The sequence below is a fragment of the Passer montanus genome, unplaced genomic scaffold, assembly GCF_014805655.1.
Source record: "Passer montanus isolate IOZ18808 unplaced genomic scaffold, ASM1480565v1 scaffold43, whole genome shotgun sequence".
Classification (NCBI taxonomy): domain Eukaryota; kingdom Metazoa; phylum Chordata; class Aves; order Passeriformes; family Passeridae; genus Passer; species Passer montanus.
In genome coordinates this window covers 847,974-866,019 of record NW_024369151.1, presented here as the reverse complement: position 1 = coordinate 866,019, position 18,046 = coordinate 847,974, and the positions used below count along the sequence as shown (strand labels likewise).

The following is an 18,046-nucleotide window of genomic DNA, read 5'->3' as shown; positions in this document are numbered from 1 at the left end:
CAACCCAAAAGAGACTGGGCAGGGGTGAGGGGGTGGTCAGGCAAGGAGAGAGCTAGAAAAATAGCACAGGTTTGTGCTGATAAAATAGCTGAGAATACAGGAGGAAGGAGGTGAAGCAGCTCAGGAGACAAAGTGAGCTGAGACACAAATGTGAGTGAAACAGGAGAGCAGAATGAGTGTGGGAGATGTACAGCTTGGAGAGTGCTGGCTGATGAGGGGTTTCCCTGCTGCTGAGGCTGGAACTGAGCTGGGGAAGAGCTGTGCTGTGCTGGATTCCTGCTCCAGGGCAGCTGGGGGCTCGTGTGGGGGCAGAGAAGGGCCCTGGCACTGCGGTGGTGAGCAGCCTTCCCCCCCTGCCTCCTCCTCTGCACTGCAGGCAGGGCTGGCAGAAGGTGGGCAGGTGTCTGCTGAGCTGTGAGTGGCACACGAGAGCTGCCAGTGTCCAGGGACTGCGGTGACACCTGCAGCTGGCAGCCTTGCTGCAGCACTGACAGGTACAGCAGGGTCTGTTCTCCTCTTGCTGGGGGCAGGGCTCCAGCAGAGCAGAGGGGCAGAGAGGCAGGGTCACACAGCTCTTCTGAGCTGCCAGGGGCCTGTCAGCAGCAGTCAGCAGGCTCTCAGAAGTGTGGGTGCTTTCATTAGAATATTCACACATTAATTTTGACCCTTGAAGGGGCAGTCAGACCCCTCAGTCTGAGGTGTTTCCATCTGAGCAGTCTGGACTCCATGGGTGGCAGAGGCACAGGTGTGTCTGTAACACAGGTCTTTGGCATTGAAATACAAGCCCAAGAGGGAAGAGGGATGGTTTGCACCCACAGGGAGCCTTCTCCTCTCTGACAATTAAAAATAAGTCTAAATGCAATCTAAATTGGATTGCATTGTACCTCTTGTGCATTGTACCACAACTACCTCCCTAGTGATGATTTCAGCAGTCACAGCCAGTCCCTGCTAATTCCCAAGGACTAAAATCCCCGTGTGCCACTCAGCTGTCCAAGTCTTCTCTTTTTTCCACAAGCACAGTTACTTAAGTACCAAATTTCCAAACTTCCATGCTGCAGCAAGCCCAGGAGCAGCATCACAAGCAGACACAGTGTGTTAAAGCATGTTGTGTTAAAGCATTGAGCACAACTCCGGGCAGAGCTGCCTCCATCATTCCAGAGGCTCTAGGTTCTGTGGGAAAGGTTTGACCTCACAGCATAAAAGTACAGCTTATACAGACTTGCTCATGCTCTCTTTTATGTTTTTCCTCACTGATTCCTGTAGCCTTGAGGTGGATTCTGGGGTTTGCTCCCTGAGACAGACTTCTCACAAGGTATAGGCAGCCTTGTGCTTCCCTGGGGTTTGGTTGTTCTGTCCTGCGTGCTGGTGCTTCTGCTTATTCATTGATACCAGAATATGTTTTTCTCTTGGAACTCAGGTCTAGATTCTGAAATATTGTAGCAATAGACCCTGCTCTGTGTGTGTGCCAGTCATTTGTATCCACTATTGTTCATATGCCACATGTTTGTCCATTCTGCTGCTCCAGGACAAAATGCCCCAGTGAGAGGTGGCAGTGCTGGTGTGGCTGCAGGGACAGAGGCAAGCTGCAGTGTTCCCAAATTTCAGCAATGCAGTTCAAGATCACATCTGTCAACCAATGCACTGTACTGAGACTGTTTAGACAGGCAACTGCAAACATTTGCTTTTAGGTTAATTCAGTGGAAGAAATGCACTTTCAACACAGACCAGGGCTAAATGTATCTTTCAGCTCATGAGGGAGCTCTGCACCCAGCTCTCTCCTCACTCCAGCTCGTCCATATAGCTCTGGCACATGGCTCTCCTGCTCTGCTCTCAGCCTTCAGGCACAGGCCTGGTTCCTGTGCTTCCTGCCCTCCATCTCTGCTTCCCTGGCATCCTGCTGCCACCCAGCCCCGTGACACCCACCAGTCCCTGGTCTCAGCACTTGGTGACAGCCACAAAGCCCCAGCTGAGTTCCCCATGGCACTGCTCCACCCCCAGCCTCTGACCACAGCATTTGTCACAACCCAGTGCTCCTTGTCTCACTCAGGAAAGGCAGCAGACACTGGAATTGGACAGACCTGGATGGAAGATGAGCCCACCAGGCTTTACTCACAGGCACAAAACCAGCAGGGACGTGCTCAAGGCAGGCTGCAGCAGCCTGGGCCAGCAGACCCTGGCCAGTGGGCAGCCTCCAGGAGAAGCCCTTGTGCAGATGCCTGAGATGCCCACCCACAGCAGCAGCTGCTTCCCGTAGTGCTCTGCCTGTCCCCTGGCAGTGAAGTGCAGCAGGAGGAGGTGCCCAGCCCAGGGGCAGAGCCGTGCCCAGGCCCTGCCCCGCTCGCTGTGCCCACAGCTTACACACTGAGCTATGCACCTGTGCTGCTTCCCTGCAGACCCTGTGTAATTCTTCTGAACTGATTTCTCCCAAACAGAGCCTTACACCTGTGGAGCTTGTGGAATCCAGTTCCAGTTTTATAACAATCTCCTGGAGCACATGCAGTCCCACGCAGGTAAGCTGGGCGCTTTGACTCACTGCAAGCAGAGAATTAAATTCTGTGCTGCTGCCTGGTGCTGACCCCAATGTGTGTCTGTAGGGTTCTCAGTGCTCCCCATTCCCACAGCCCCAGTCATTTCACCTGCAACAAACACAGTCATCCCTCACAGGCTGGAGCACAGAGGCTCAGGGTGTGTTGTAAACCCTGCTCCTTTCCATAGGGAGAGAGGGAATGTGCCGTGCTAGCTCAGAGTCCATCACACTGCCCGGGACTGTCCATCATTGCCTTTATCCAGAGCTAGCCAGAGCATCCTCATTGCATAAGCTCCTGCAGCAGGTTAAATCCCCCTCGTGCCAAAGGGGTGGCTCTCATGGAGCAGGGCAGCAGAGCCTTTGCCCACACAAGTCCTGTCCTGTGCCTGTGCATCCTGGAGTTCTACAAAGGACTGAAATGTGTTCTCAGAAGAAGAATTTGCCATTTCAGCAGCTGTGTTCAGTTCCCTCTCAGCTACCTACCAATGAGAATTCTTAAAGTCATTCCAGTGCTTTGTTTCTAAGTCACTGTTTTTGTTTCCTGTCTTGATACATAAGAGAAAATTTTAAAATTTCAAAGCCAAACCTGTTTCAAAGACAGCACTCAGCATATTCAAAAATACAGAAACAGAATTCATTTTGGCAGATTTTTTTTCTTTTTTTTCCTCTTAAATAAAAATTCAAGTGGACCAACACAGTTTTAAGAACAATTAAATCCCCTTTGACAGACCTGTGTTCAACAGACAGCTGCTCTGTTGAGATGCAGGTGCAGATGCAGTGCAGGCCCTAAGGAAAGTGGCATGGGAGGACAAGAGGCTTGAGGAAAAGCATATTTTCCTTTCTGTAATAATGTTAATCAAAGTTCTTATCTTGCTCTTTATTTTAGTTTTAGTCCTAATTTTAGTAGTGTCACTCGAGTTCTTCATCCATGAGGTTCCTCTATTGCATTCCAGTTCCTGCTGGCAAATCTTAGTGCAGGTTTGTGTGCTGTTCAGCAGCTGCTTTATTTATTATCTGTATGATGTTACAGAGACTTTGAGAGTGCTTTGTTAGCAGAAAGTGAGAGTTTGTGTTTCTGGTAGAGCACTGGGGTTCTGTGCAGTAATGGGACTGTGCTACACCAAGGAGCAGTGGACTCTGCTCAGGGCAGGGCTGCCCTCACTCCCTGGCCTTGGCTCTGTCCTTCTGGTTGTCCATGGCAGTTCTGCTGCCTCCACGCTGTGTCCTGACCATCCTGTTCTTGCTCTGGGCTCTGCTACTGAAGTGCAGCATTTGGAGTTAGAGCTCCTGGTGACCGAGCACAGGAGCTGAGGGGACAGGGGCAGCTCACTGAGGTTGAGCTGGTGCACGTTTTAAGCCAGTGCTACCTGCAGCTTCCTCCTTGTTTCTTCTTTACAGATGACCCATGGGGGTGGTGATGAGGGCTGCCTGTGAGGGTGGGGAGGGCCTGGCACAGGGTGCCCAGAGCAGCTGTGGCTGCCCCTGGATCCCTGGAAGTGTTCCAGGCCAGGCTGGGCAGAGCTTAGAGCACTCTGGGACAGTGGAGGTGTCCCTGCCCATGGCAGGGGTGGAATGGATGGGCTTTAAGGTCCCTTCCCACCCAAACCAGTCTGTGGTCCTGTGGTTGTTCACCTGGGTTACTCTGGCCACAGAACAGGGTGGAGGGAGCAGTATCTGTGACTGGGCTCCTGTCACATCTGTGAATGGGTAAATCCCCTCTGCCCAGTGCAGGATTCTCTTGGTAAACTCTGTTTTCTCCTCGCTCCCTGCTTTGTGTGCAAGTCCCATCCTCTGCCTGGCTGCCTCCTGCTGAAGTCTTACTGGTGCAGTGACAGTGAAGGTGTCTGTGTCTTCTTCAGCTGCTTTCTGCAGTGCCACCAAGGCTGTGTTCCGTGTGAGGCACTGTCCCCTCCTGTGGCCTCTGGGCTGTGGTGCCTGGCAGCCCTGTGCTCACACCTCTCCCCTCCCTCCCTGTGCAGCTGTGGGATGAGGGCAAAGCCAAAACAGAGGCAGGACCACTGCAGCCAGCATTGGTGGGTGTCCAGCTCTGGGTGTGCTGTGGCAGCAGATAGCACTGAGGGCACACAGGGCCTGCAGTTGTCCTGGCAGCACTTTGTGGCCTTCAGGCTGACAGGAGGTTGTAGTGAGCGGAGGGTCAGTCTCTTTTCCCAGGGAACAACTGACAAGGGCAAGAGGAAACGGCCTCACGTTGTTCCAGGGGAGCTTTAGATTAGAAGGGTTCTCAAGCACGCTGAGCCCAGGGCAGGGGTGGAGTCCCCATCCCTGGAAGTGCTCAGAGAACACGTGGATGTGGCACTTGGGGACATGGCTCAGTAGTGAATGTGGTGCTGGCCTGGGCTGATGGCTGGACTGGATAATCTTAGAGGTCTTTTCCAGCCTAAACAAGTCTGGGATTCTGGGATTTCCATATCCAAGAAGCAGTATTGCCCCAACATCTCTGAAGTGTGGGAGTGCAGGGACCTTGCAGTGGTCAGCAGGACTGGTGGCACAGGATACTGGGACTGGGGACTCAGGCATGGCAGGGGTTTGTCCCTGGTCAGGGAATGTTTCATTTTGGGATGCAGAGAGCCAAGAGGCCAGAATGGGTCAATGCTCCCTCAGTTCTTGTGTTCAGCAGCCCAGTTTGGTTTGTCCTGTCTAATGCAAAGGGCTGATCTCTTCCAGTGGCTGTGCTGCCTCCCCTGGACCCTTCTGACGAGGGACAGAAGCCAGGGAACGTGCTGCTGGCCTCCAGAAGCAAAATCAGGGACATACTGGCTCTTGAGTCATTCAGAGGGCTGAGCCCGGAGGCTGGAAGGTAATAAGGAGAGATTATAGCTTCATAAAGCAGCTACACAGTGAGGAGAAGCAATTAGAATGTAAATTGGGTGCTGAAAGGCAAAAATAGAACAGCAGAACACCAGGCAGAGGAATTTGTTCTGTAATTACACTGAACAATATACAGCTTTGACTCCCTTTAGAGTACTTTGTTCAGGTCGAGTGCTGCCATATAATGCCCTTCCTACAATCTAGGCCTAAAAAAACAAAAGGAGGACTAGGCTGAACCTGGATTAAAGGATTGGAGGCATGAGGAAAAATTAAGAACCGTGATCTGTGTAGTTCACAGACTGCCTGATAAGGAAGATGAGGCTGAAATGTACAAATCTCATTAATGCCACACTGAATGCCAGCAGATATTTGTATATAATAAATCCCCTATTATTAGGGAGTAGATAAAAGAGTTATGGTGAGGAAATGCAGAGGGTTTCTCCCCCTACCCATCCCTCACCAAGACAAGCAGGGCCTGAACCATGGGCAAAGTTAGTAACAACATCCAGCATTTTCCTTTGCCCACCCACAGATGTTTGGAGTTGAGGACACTGGTGACATTGGCTCAAGAGCAGTTAGTCTGGCAGATGCTGGGGGAAGGGTGATGTGTCCCAGCTGTGGCACCTCGTGCCCTTCACATCTCTGCACACCTACAAAGGCCAGCCTGTGGCTGAGCTGAGCATGGCAGCACTCCCTGGGTACCCAGCATGGCCAGGGAGCTCCCCGGGCACACACAGGGCCCAGGCAGTGCCAGAGGCTGTCCTGGGTCATGTCCTGGATTGCTCTGAGGGATTGCCCCAGCCTGTGCCAGTGCAGAGCCCACAGGTGGCTGAGCAGCCTGTGCCTTTGATGGGCAGGTCTGGAGTGCCTGGCAGTGAAGGGCAGAGCTGCTCACACTGGAGAGGACTTGTAAGGTGGAGATCACAGCCCTGCTGGTCTCCCTGCTCTCCCAGGTTGCTGGCACGCATGGAGGAGAGCAAGAGCAGCTCTGCCCTGTCCTGTGTGTCCTGTTGCCCCCCCTGAGCAGCCTGGCAGAGCTGTGGGTGCCTCAAGGCACTGCTCCAACTCGTGTTTCTCTGCCCAGAGCACCAGGCAGAGTCACTGCACTCTGTGCTTGTGTCCCCAGGCTGCAGGGATTGCCACCTGAGCTGGGCAGTCTGCACTCCCTGTAAAAGCACTGGAGAGTCAGTGACTCCAGGTGAGTTCAGGTGGTTCTCACCACGGTGGTTCTCACTCTGGGAGAGGATCCAGTTCTGCCTGGGTGAATGAGTGGCACCCCTGAGTGTAAAAGGAGCCCTAATGGGCCACCTCAGAGAGAGGTGTGTCTGGCAGGTGTCCAGAATTAGGCGTGATGAGTCCAGCCGTGAGGAGCAAATGGCCTGTTCTGTTTCCCTTGGTTTTATTTCCATCTTCTGCTCAGCCTGGTCATCAATCTCCATCTTTCTGCTTCCTCTTCCAGCCCATTTCATTGTGCACTGTTCCTTCACAGCACCATTTTGTACTGAAGCACACTAAGAACTAGAAAATTTACTCTGGAGGGTGGGGAGAAATTCTTGGGGCACAGGAGAGGAAAACATGGATACAATACAGACTTTACTGATCTTGCTTGCATTTTCTTGTAAGATCCCATCAGACTGGCAGCCAAAATGTTTAGCCCAGTTACTACACAGAAATGGGAGTACAACACAAAGACTTTGGGGACACTTGGTGTCTGCAGCCTCAGGGTGGGATGGTCTTTGGTCCACACTCCAGAGACTTTGGCTTTGTGTTTGCAGCCTGAGCAGCAGTGAGAGCCCCAGAGGAGAGGGCCCCTTGCTCTTCACGGGGAAGAAACCAGACCTGAAGTTTTCAGTGAGATCCTTAGATCCAGAGAAGCTGAGCACAGCTTGAAAACCAAAGTGTTTCCCAGAGAGAACAGGGCAGCCACCTGCAGTGCAGGAAGAGGCAGGGAGGGCACAGAAGGATCAGTGTCTGTTCCACCTCATTTTGGAAGCAGATGAATGGCCCAAGTCAGGCTGAGCTTCCATTCCTCCTGGTGTGCAGCTTCAGCTCCTGAGGAGACATTCCTCAGGGTGTGCTGATGGCATCAACATCCCTGGTGCACAGGAAGACATGTGGCACATTTCAGCCACCTTTTGGGAAGTGATAGGTTGTGAGTCCAAAGACTGTTTCAAGGTCCCTGAGGGTGATTGCGAGCCTGCTGAAAGCTATGGTGGGTTGTTGTTCCCTTAGTTAGAGGAACTCTACATGCATGCTGAGCAGCTGAGTAGATTCTGCTTCCTTGTGCTGTAGGCATTATATTTTGTGCTTTTAACCCCTCTCTGTCTCTTGCCTCGTAGCTGATAATGAGAACAACATTGCCTCCAGCCAGCAGCCCAGGTCACCTCTCCCCGTGGTTGAAGAAAAGTGGAAACCACAGCTCCAAAGAAATAACGCCAACAACAGTACGTAGCAGCTTCTCACTCTGTCCAACAGGGGTGCCAGGGGTGCAGCAGTGATGGACACTGCACAAGGCCCTTGTCCTCACCAAACTGTACTTGATTTCACCTTCATTCATGTCCTACCTGGCAGAGCAGAGCACCCCTTCCCACCACAGGAGTGCAACAAAGAACCCTGAGGTGGTTGGAAAGGTTTGTGAAGAAGATGCATTTAGTAGGTCCTGGAAGAAGGTAACTTCTGATCCAAGGTCAGATTTTCTGGCCTGGAGTTAAAAAACTAATCCAGTCATCATGGTGTGACATAGGCACAGGTGCCCATAGAAGCTGTGCTGCCCCTGGATCCCTGGAAGTGTCCAAGGCCAGGTTGGACAGGGCTTGGAGCAGCCTGGGATACTGGAAGGTGTCTGCCCATGGCAGGGGTGGCACTGGATGGGTTTTAATGTCCCTTCCAACCAAAACCAGTCTGGGAATCTGTGATTTGATGTCCATCTTTCCATCTGGGCTGAGTTGTGACTATCTCTGTACCAGGGACAGGATGCAGATCTGCTCCCTGCTGCTGTGACAAGAGCAGAGCCTGTCTCTGGAGGTTCCTCAGTCCAGAAACCTTGGGGGAACAAATCCAAGGCTGGAGTTGTCTCTTCCATCATCTGGGCATGTTCCACCTCTCTGGGGGTCTCTGAGAATTGTTTTGTGCCTTGTGCTCTCTGCTGCTGCTGTGATGCTGACCGCTCCCTTCTGTGCCCGCTCGTGTTTCCCTGCAGCGCCGGCGAGCGGCTCGGTGGGGAACAGCGCCATCCCCGAGAAGGAGCGGCAGAACATCGCCGAGAGGCTGCTGCGGGTCATGTGCACCGACCTGGGCGCGCTCAGCGTGCTCAGCGGCAAGGAGTTCATCAAGCTGGCGCAGACGCTGGTGGACAGCGGGGCTCGCTACGGTGCCTTCTCCGTCACCGAGATCCTGGGCAACTTCAACACCCTGGCTCTGAAGCACCTGCCTCGGATGTACAACCAGGTGAAGGTGAAAGTCACCTGCGCCCTGGGCAGCAACGCCTGCCTCGGCATCGGGGTCACCTGCCACTCGCAGAGCGTCGGCCCCGACTCCTGCTACATCCTCACCGCCTACCAGGTGGAAGGCAACCACATCAAGAGCTACGTCCTGGGCATTAAGGGCGTAGACCTTCGAGACAATGGTGACTTCATCCACCACTGGGTGCAGAACGTGCTGTCGGAGTTTGTGATGTCGGAGATCAGGACGGTGTACGTGACAGACTGCAAGGTCAACTCCTCGGCGTTCTCCAAGGCGGGCATGTGCCTGCGCTGCTCGGCCTGTGCCTTGAACTCGGTGGTGCAGAGCGTGCTCAACAAGAGAACACTACAGGCTCGCAACATGCACGAGGTGATCGAGCTCCTGAATGTCTGTGAAGACCTGGCGGGGTCCACGGGCCTCTCAAAGGAGACCTTTGGCTCCCTGGAAGAGACCTCCCCGCCACCCTGCTGGAACTCGGTCACCGACTCCCTGCTGCTCGTCCACGAGCGCTACGAGCAGATCTGCGAGTTCTACAGCAGGGCCAAGAAGATGAACCTCATCCAAAACCTGAACAAACACCTGCTCAGCAACCTGGCAGCCATCCTGGCGCCGGTGAAACAGGCCGTGATCGAGCTGAGCAACGAGAGCCGGCCCACGCTGCAGCTGGTGCTGCCCACCTACGTCAAACTGGAGAAACTGTTCACTTCCAAAGCCAATGATGCTGGCGTGGTCAGCAAACTCTGTCACCTCTTCTTGGAGGCACTGAAGGAGAACTTCAAAGTTCACTCGGCACACAAGGTAGCCATGATCTTGGACCCTCAGCAGAAGCTGCGGCCCGTCCCGCCCTACCAGCACGAAGAGATCATTGGCAAGGTCTGTGAGCTGATCAATGAGGTAAAAGAGTCCTGGGCAGAAGAAGCAGAATTTGAACCTTCAACCAAGAAGCCTCGTGCAGCAGGGGAGGCCACAGCAGCTCAGGAAGAAGATTGGTTTGGGAAAAGTGAAGTCTATGATTATTTGCAAGAACCTCTCTTCCAGGCCACCCCTGACCTGTTTCAGTACTGGTCGTGTGTTACCCAAAAGCATACAAAACTAGCCAAGCTGGCCTTTTGGCTCTTAGCAGTGCCTGCTGTGGGTGCCAGGAGCGAATGTGTAAATATGTGTGAGCAGGCGCTCTTGATCAAAAGGAGGCGGCTACTCAGTCCAGAAGACATGAACAAACTCATGTTTTTGAAGTCCAACATGCTTTAAGACTTTCTTTTAATTAAAACAAAACTTTAAAACACTGTTCCAAACAAAGAAAAAGAAATTTAAGTTCTAAACACTGTGGACCTCATTATGAATGCCCCTGGAAACCAAGTGCTTTTTTATATATATATAAAAATATAAATATATATAAAATTAAGTTTGAAAGGAAAGCTGAGCACAGGAGAGAGACAGCCCTCTGCCAGGAATGTGCTCCTTTCCATAGATAGTGTGTGGACTTGACAGACTTTAATGTTTTCAAGTGGGCAGACGAATGGGAGGCTGATGTTCTAAAGTCTTCAGGCAGCTGAGATCTAAAGTGACTTGAAGTTTCTTTTGTTTCTCCTCCACCCCACCTTTCCTCTTGTCCCCTGGGCCATCTTGCCATGGATAATCAGACTCCATTGACCAAACCAGTTCTGCACTGGACTTTGCTCCTTTGAATAACTGTACACCTTGAGGGCACTTGGCTGCAGCCTTCTTGGCATGGTGCATGAATCAGGGCAGCTGTGTTCCATCAACACTGGTATCTTTACAAATCAGGAAGGGAGGCTTTAAGGTTTTTGATTCTTAATTTTATTTTTAACCTTCCCATATCCTTTTTTTTTCCCAAAAAACAGAAGTTACTCCTCTGTCTCTTCTCCCAGTTTTGAGTTTAACATGGCAGCAAGTGATTTTAAGTTTGATTTCAAACTAAGAAAAATGGTTCATGGCAGAAACTGTCAGTACTTGTTGCGTTTCTTGGCTTTATATTTTCTTCTTTTCTGAACTCCCGGTGTTAATTATCTTTTCTGTGAATTTTGTACATCAGGTGTTCTCAGACTTGTTCTAGAGTAGCCCATTTGCAATTAAATAGTGTTCTTATGGGAACCACAGCAGTTGTTTATGTGGCAAAGCCTAGAAACCAGGAAAAGCAAATGGTGACAGCACAGGTGGCTGTGGGCCACCAGTGAGCTTGCCAGGTCTGCCAGAGAACCCTTGTACCTAAAGATTTTTGTTTAAAAGTGTCTCAGTGACATACAAACCGCCCTTCCCAAGGCCAAGGACAAACCAAGGTGTATGAGTTTTCAGGGGAACAAAGCTCACCAGTTTTGTCAAACTGGGGTTTGAAGGAAGCTTAGAGAAGTGCATGGGCTCAAAGATCCTTCTGAATGTAAGTGCTCCTGATTGAGTGCAAAGAATATCTTCCCCCTTTTTGTTTGGAATGGTTTCCTCTAGTGGCACGAATGTCTTTTTGATACCTACAGTGCATTACACTACTTGTTCTGTTGCTGACCTGTTCTGGCCAGGAAGGCCACGGGCCCCGAAACGTTCACATGTAACTGGCTCACCCCAAATGCAATTAGAGATCCCCATAACCCCAAACCATCTCAGTCACTCTGCTGTCCCCAAGGCCAGAGCTCCTGCAGGCACAGCTCCTGGGCTGCTGGACAGGCTCTGTCAGGTTTGGTGCCTCTTGGACAGTTCCCAACCTCTGGTGCCAAACTGTGCATTTTTCACCACTGGGACTTGTCTCCTGGAGGAAAACTGAAACAAATTCTTCTTTTTTCTGCAGTCTCTCCTGCTTCCAGGAGCTCTGGAGCTGCGGTCCCAGTGGCGTGGGAGGGTCAGGAGCAGGGACTGGCCCTGCTGAGAGCAGGCTGGAGCCCTTCACAGCACGGGGAGTTTGCTGCTGGCTGGCAATGCAGGGGGAAACTGGAGACCCTCTCTCTGCAGTGCTGCTGTTGAGCAGATGTTAAACCAGGATCCCACCTGCCCAGCTCTGGCTGTAAAAGAAGTTGCAAGTTCCAAGACGTGAGAAATAGCAAACCCAATCTCTCAGGCTTTGTGTGCAGATGCCTTGAACCTCACAGGCACTCCCTGACACTGCACTGCCACAGGACTCAGGGGCACAGTTTGCACGCTGGACCCTTCCCCACGCCAGGCTCACGAGGACAGACCTTGGCACCAGCTGTCTTGCCCTTTCCAGCCCTTTCAGCCTTCCATTGCCTTGAGGCTGGTGTTTGGGTTGACCTCTCAGCACTGTTACTGCCATCAGACCAAAACCATTGTCTCCTAAAATGTTACATTTTTGCCTAAAGCACACAGCCTGCCACATGAACAGGGGCTGCCAAGGCAGACGCTCTTGGCCTCCTGATTTCCCTCTCAGTGGCTGATGGAGGGGTTGCTTGTAGGGCCAGCTTTCCTTCTTGCTGGTTTTGTTTTCTCCTGTACAAATCCTGCATGTCCAGCCACCAGTGGTAGCACAGCAGTTTGCAGGGCAGGAGAAACCTGTAGCAGACAAAAATGAACCCTGAGTGAGTGAGATGTGTCCCAGGCCCACTGGTACCTGACAGCAGGTAAACTTGGCCTGTGCATGTCCCCAAACAGGATTAGCTGTGGGCACAGAGTGTACCACGCAGCTCAGCTGATGGCACAGGGATCAGGATTGGCAGCTCCTTCTCCTAATGGCAGGAGCTTTTTTTGTGGCTCACCTGAGACCCTGATAGCTTTTTGATGCTCAGGGAAACATGCAAAGCCCTTGCATTCCTTTGGGAAGACAGCTCCAGCCCCCAGCCCTCCTTTGCTAAGGGACACGTAGATGATTTCTGTGGAGAGTGTGAACTCGGGCTCGTGTTGTCTGTGAGAGGCATCAAGGGTGGGAAGTGGGCAAACAGAGTTAGCACAGCTGTCAGTCCCTGGAACTGAGAATTGGGCAAACTGCAGGGATTTGTGCCCAGCAGTGGTGCAGACTGAGGGCATGCATGCACGAAGGCCACAGCCACCCCTACCTCCCGTCCACCTCCCCTTTCCTTTCTCACACTGTGGGTTTGGCACCAGAGCTGGAGTTTTCTGGTGGTGCTGACCAAAGAGAGGGATGGACTGGCCCTCTCCCCCATCCCAAAAACTGCCCCTCTGAGGCAACTTCGGTTGTAGGTGTACTAATGATGGATGTTAAGCAGTGATGTCAGGCAGATGAGATTCTCCCAAAGACTTAAAAACTCAACAGCTGCAAAAGCAAGAGAAAACCTAAAGGCCTAAAATGGAGCATTCTCAGAGGTGGTGAGGGCTTGGGCAGCCCCTTCTCCAGAGACTCAGTGGAGGCAGGTGCAGCTTTTCCTGACTCTTGCATATGGCTGCAGGGTGCCCAGCTCAGAGGAGCTGTTTGTGCTGGGCCTGCTCCAGGCTCTCTCTGGGTCACTTAGGCCTCAGCAAAAGCAGGGAAGCACATCTGTAGCACATGCAATGACCTTAAACGCCAAGCTTTTGCTCCTCATCCTTCTTCCTTCTTCCAGTCTTGAATTTGCATTCTAGGGAGCAAAAATACTTTACCAAGGTCTGAAATTTGGAAGCTCTTATTTGCCAGGTTGCTCCAACTCGAGCTGCTCAGTTCCTCCTCTGTGGTGCCTCAGAGGTGCAGAGCAGCCAGGGTATTTAGGGAGCACTGCTGGTCCTGGGCTGGGACACTGCTCAGGAAAGGCTCTGAGTTTGGCCAGGGCTGTTGTGAGGTTCTGCTCCCTTTGAGCTGGGAGGAAAAGTCCTCAGAACTGGGATCATCCTCTGTTGGGTCATGTTGGCAACTTGCCTTCTGCTTGTTTGTTTCCTTTAATCTCCCTTGTGTCAGGGTGCAGGAATGGGGTGTGGCCTCCAGGCATCTACCTGTTCCTGCTGCTGACTGTGCCTCACCTTGCAGACTTCTCTTCCTGGCTTCACAGTTTCCTTTGGGAGTGTTCTGACCTTCAGGTGGGCAACAAGCACCACCAGGTGAACTGCAAGAAGGAAGGGCCTGTCTAAACATCCTTGTTACTGAAGAAGGTGGGATAGAGGCAGAGCTCTTGAGGAGGTTGTTTCTGTGTGGATGCAGCAGCCAGGAGGTCAGGAAGGAGCTGTCTCCTGTCTCTCTGTAGGCAGTGGTTGTGTTTGGTTTGCAGGATGGACTTGGTGTCTTGCATCTGGATCGAGTTGAGATGGAGGTGAACTTCCCTTTCTATCCAAGCTCTCTGTCTGTGCTGAGGAAACTGCTGTGGGTGGGTTTGAACTGGTGCAATCTGCAAAACTTTCTGTGAAAGCTGACTGTGGGCTCAGGTTTTGTCTAACTCAGTTGTTCCTTCATTGCTGGTTAAGCTGGTTTAACTTTGAGCTGAACTGGTGTAAGTGTCCACACAAACCACCTGCACTGGTTTATCTGTGCTTGCTGGGCACTCATGATGTCCAGCAGCAGCTCAGGGAGTCATGACCCTTATGTGAATTTTGCAAATGAATTTGCAGCAGATGCTCTCAGAACTTGGGAATGACTGAAAATGGAGGGGAGACACCTCTGGAAATTACTTGAGCTCTAAATGGTGGCACTGGAGCGACCAGTGAGATGGCTGAGGTGGGTTGGGTGGTATTTCTCCAACTATCTGCAATAACCCAGAAGGTTTAGCATGGGAAGGAATTACCAAAAATGTTTGTGTTGGTGGCTGAGTCTGCTCAGAGGGTCCAGTTCCACTCTGGCTGTGGTGAGCACAGGACAGGGGACTGGAACCTCCTGCCATAGTGCCCTGAGCATTTCTAGGCAGCACCATGTTACTGGTGAATCAAAAGACATTAAAAGAGAAGCCAGGAGGGTGCTCCAAGGCTGGGAGTGCTGCTCTGTGCTGAGGAGAGGCTTGGATCTCTGATTGCACCTCTTGGCTGAGGGAGAGGCAGGAGCTCCTGTGAGCATTCACGCAGGAAAGGACAAGCTGTTCCCTGTGGAGTAATTAGGAGTAATGGGAGAAAAATAAAAAAGATACTAAGGGCAGATTCTGGGAAATCTCTTCAGGGAGGAGAACTCTGTTCCTCTGGGAGGAGTCTGTGAGGGGAATGTGTTTTGAGCCCTGTCATTGAAGAAAAGGCTGCAGAGTGGAGCTCGCTCCATGAAACACATGGCTGGACCTTGCCAAGAGAAAAGGAACTGGGTGTAGGGGTGGGAAGTGCCAGGTTCCTGCCCAGACCCCTCCAGGAGGGTTCACAGAGTCTTTTCCTCCCCATCCTCCCACTCATCTCCAGCACCAGGCCCTTGCCAGCGCTCAGTGCATCCCTCAGCCGGGTTCCATCAGGGAGGGAGGCGGCCGAGGGGAAGCTGCCAGTCAAGGAGCAAATGTCCTGTCAGATCAGCGTGGGGAGGGTGTTCACTGCCTGCTTCTGCTGAGCTTTTCTGTGCTACACCATGACCTCAGATCCCTGGGATCCCCTGGGAATGCCCAGAACCACGGCTGAGCCCCGTGTCAGACCTGACGCTGTTGCTCTGTAGCAATAAGAACTCCCTGTGTGTGGGACCTGTTCCCTCACTGCTCTGTCACCTCCTGGGGCTTCTGGAAGTGTCCCTGAGCAAAGCCTGAGGCCCAGCTGAGCTCTGTGGGACAGTCTGCTTACGCTAGGCCAGAAATGGTGAACCAATGAGAGTGGGTTGCCCTGAAATTTAATTTTATCTATTGAATGTTTGTGGGATTTCTGTTTAATTTCAGGTTTAGTTTGGATGCTTAGTTGAGGTTTTTCCTCTTACGAGCCCTTTGTAACTCAACAGGAGAATTTTGCTCGCATAGACAACGGTGTGCCCATAGACCCTGAGGGGTTCCTCAGCCGTAGGCAGCTGAGCTGGAACTTTTGGCTCCTGAAACAAGGAATGATGACTGGCAGGATTTTCTGTAGCATCCCTGACAGTGGGACCCAGATGAGCAGCTCAGGCTTAATGATGGGATATTGTAGGAATATTGTTGATGAGCACAGACATGTCCAAGCCTCGCTTTTTACAACCAAAGCTCCTAAAAAAGGCACTTCCAGCCTCACTGGCCTCAAATCCTTGTTCTCACATCCCAGGGGTTCTCTTGGCAGTCTCTGCAGTGTCTGTGGATAGGCTGGGATTGTTTTTTCGAGTGGGCTGAGGGTGTGGGAGAAGGGATAACTTTTTCCCTTGCTGTGTAGAAGGACCTTCCCCCTCAAGGAAGGAGATGTGTTCTGGAAGGAGCAGCAGATTTAGGAGCTGTTTTCCATGGTCCCTTGAAGCTTACTGGTACTTTAATACTCCTTTTTTGGAATTCTTTGAAGGAAAGCCGGTAGTAGATGACCTGCACAGTGGTGGCAGGTGGCAGCCCAGGCTGTCAGCGGAGGGAACACTCTGCCCAGGCCGTGAGGACTGTGGTCCACGCCGTAGCCAGACAGTGTCATGGTGACAACCAAACATCAGGAGATCCTTGTTTGCAGCCAGTCTGAAAAGAGAAGCTGTTCCTCACTCGTACGTTCCATTTCCCAAACCTCCTCCTGGGAGCTGAATTCTTGTTTTATCAAGCAAAGGATTTAATGTTCTCCTGCCCCTCCTGGCCCTCCCTGCCCTCAGTAACTCGTGTGCATTTCCTTCCTTTCTGTAGATGCAGATGTTCTAGGCAATACCACAGAGCACCCGCGCTGCGAGTGCGACCATGTCATCTTAAAAAATACAAAAAAAAATACAAAAAATATACAAAAAATATCTTTTTTAGGCCAGAGTTTTCTACAGGTATTAATGAATATTTTTCTTAATCCTTATAAGTTTTATGTGTTTAATATTTCTTAATACCGGTAGCATTAATTTATACTTTTGTAGCAACACAATATTTTTATAAACCGCCACCGCTGGCTTTGTCTTCATAACGGGAAACGTGCGGGCAGCTGGCCCCGCGCTGTACCATGTACTGTATTTAAAAGGTTATCTAATGTCACACTTGCTGTGTTAATAAACAAAACAAAACCTGTTTGAAGTCTCATGTATTGTTGGTGTGGATCAAATGACTCACTAGAGAGCAATATTGCACGGGGTTGAGTTGCTGATTTTCATTGTGATATGCGAATGCTTGAGGCCAACTCAAGTTCTGAGGTTTTTTTTTTCTTTTTAGGATTTTGTTTTGTTTTTGTTTTGTTTTGGGTTTTTTTCAGCTAAATAAATTCAGTGCTGTTTGAAACTTAGACTGACGTCAAATGAAAAGGATTATTAAAGAAAAAAAAAATCAAGGTGTTTAAATGTTGCTGTTTTTACAAGTCTGTTGCTGTCTGAATGGAAATATTCCACAAGAGAGGAGGAATAGTTCCACTTAGTTTCCAAAGGGGCCGAGCGCTCCAGGCCAGAGCTCGGTTATTTGGAAATACCTTAGAGACATGTTTCTGCAACATTCTTTTCAGAATTGATGCCAAGGCAGAAGACAAACTGTAACTGTAAGAAAGCATCCGTTGCTTGAGGATTTTCATGTCAGTGTTGTATTTATGGTTTTACAATAAAACAACCTTTAGGGAAAAAAAAAGTGTCTGGGGTTTTCTGTATTTCAAGCTTGTGACTAGGACATCCCCAGTGCATCCATGGAAGTGACCTGGATCCCAGCAGGGGTGTCTGATGGATCCCACAGAATCATGGAGTGGTTTGGGTTGGAAGGGACATCCATTTCACCCCCTGCCATGGCAGGGTCACTTCCCACTGTCCCAGGCTGCTCCCAGCACTGTCCACTTGGCCTTGGGCACTGCCAGGGATCCAGGGGCAGCCACAGCTGCTCTGGGCACCCTGTGCCAGGGCCTGCCCACCCTGCCAGGGAACAATTCTTAATTCCCAATATCCCATCCAGCCCTGCCCTCTGGCAGTTCCCAGCCATATGACAGCTCCACATCCCATTTCCCTGGGGCACTCAGAGCCCCTCAGAACATTTCCCAGAGCATTTCCCAGAGCATCCTGTGTCCCGCAGTCAGTTGCCAGGGCTATGAACTGCTCCTGTCTCTCTGGAGAGATGTTTTTGTGCAGCACAAAGGCCCCGAGCCCCTCGGTGTGGGGCTGTCCCTTGGGGTTGGGGTTCCCCCCCCAGGAGGTTCAGCCCAGCTCAGGGTGTTTGTGCCAGCAGCCTCAATTCCAGCGCCAGGTTCTGCTCAGGGATTCCACCTGTGCCAGCAGATCCAGCTGGGATTGGTTTCTCTGGGGGAACAGGGGCTTTGGGGGCTGGGTGGGCACTGGGTGCCTGTGGT

The 18,046-nt window shown here is 51.4% G+C and overlaps 1 protein-coding gene across 9 annotated transcripts in view; it reads left to right on the top strand.

The window, feature by feature from the left end:
• ZNF618 (zinc finger protein 618) overlaps nucleotides 1–17,340 on the top strand; it is a 148,789-nt gene extending 131,449 nt beyond the window's left edge. For 7 of the 9 annotated variants that reach the window (XM_039719921.1, XM_039719922.1, XM_039719919.1 and 4 more), the window contains 3 exons: nucleotides 2,433–2,510; nucleotides 7,696–7,800; nucleotides 8,556–17,340. In XM_039719921.1, the coding sequence (XP_039575855.1) occupies nucleotides 2,433–2,510; nucleotides 7,696–7,800; nucleotides 8,556–10,069 (1,697 nt within the window). In that variant the 3' untranslated portion in view covers nucleotides 10,070–17,340. The remainder of the gene's footprint in view (nucleotides 1–2,432; nucleotides 2,511–7,695; nucleotides 7,801–8,555) is intronic. The other 2 variants (XM_039719920.1, XM_039719918.1) reach the window with 1 other exon arrangement.
• The last annotated feature ends 706 nt before the right edge of the window (nucleotides 17,341–18,046 follow it).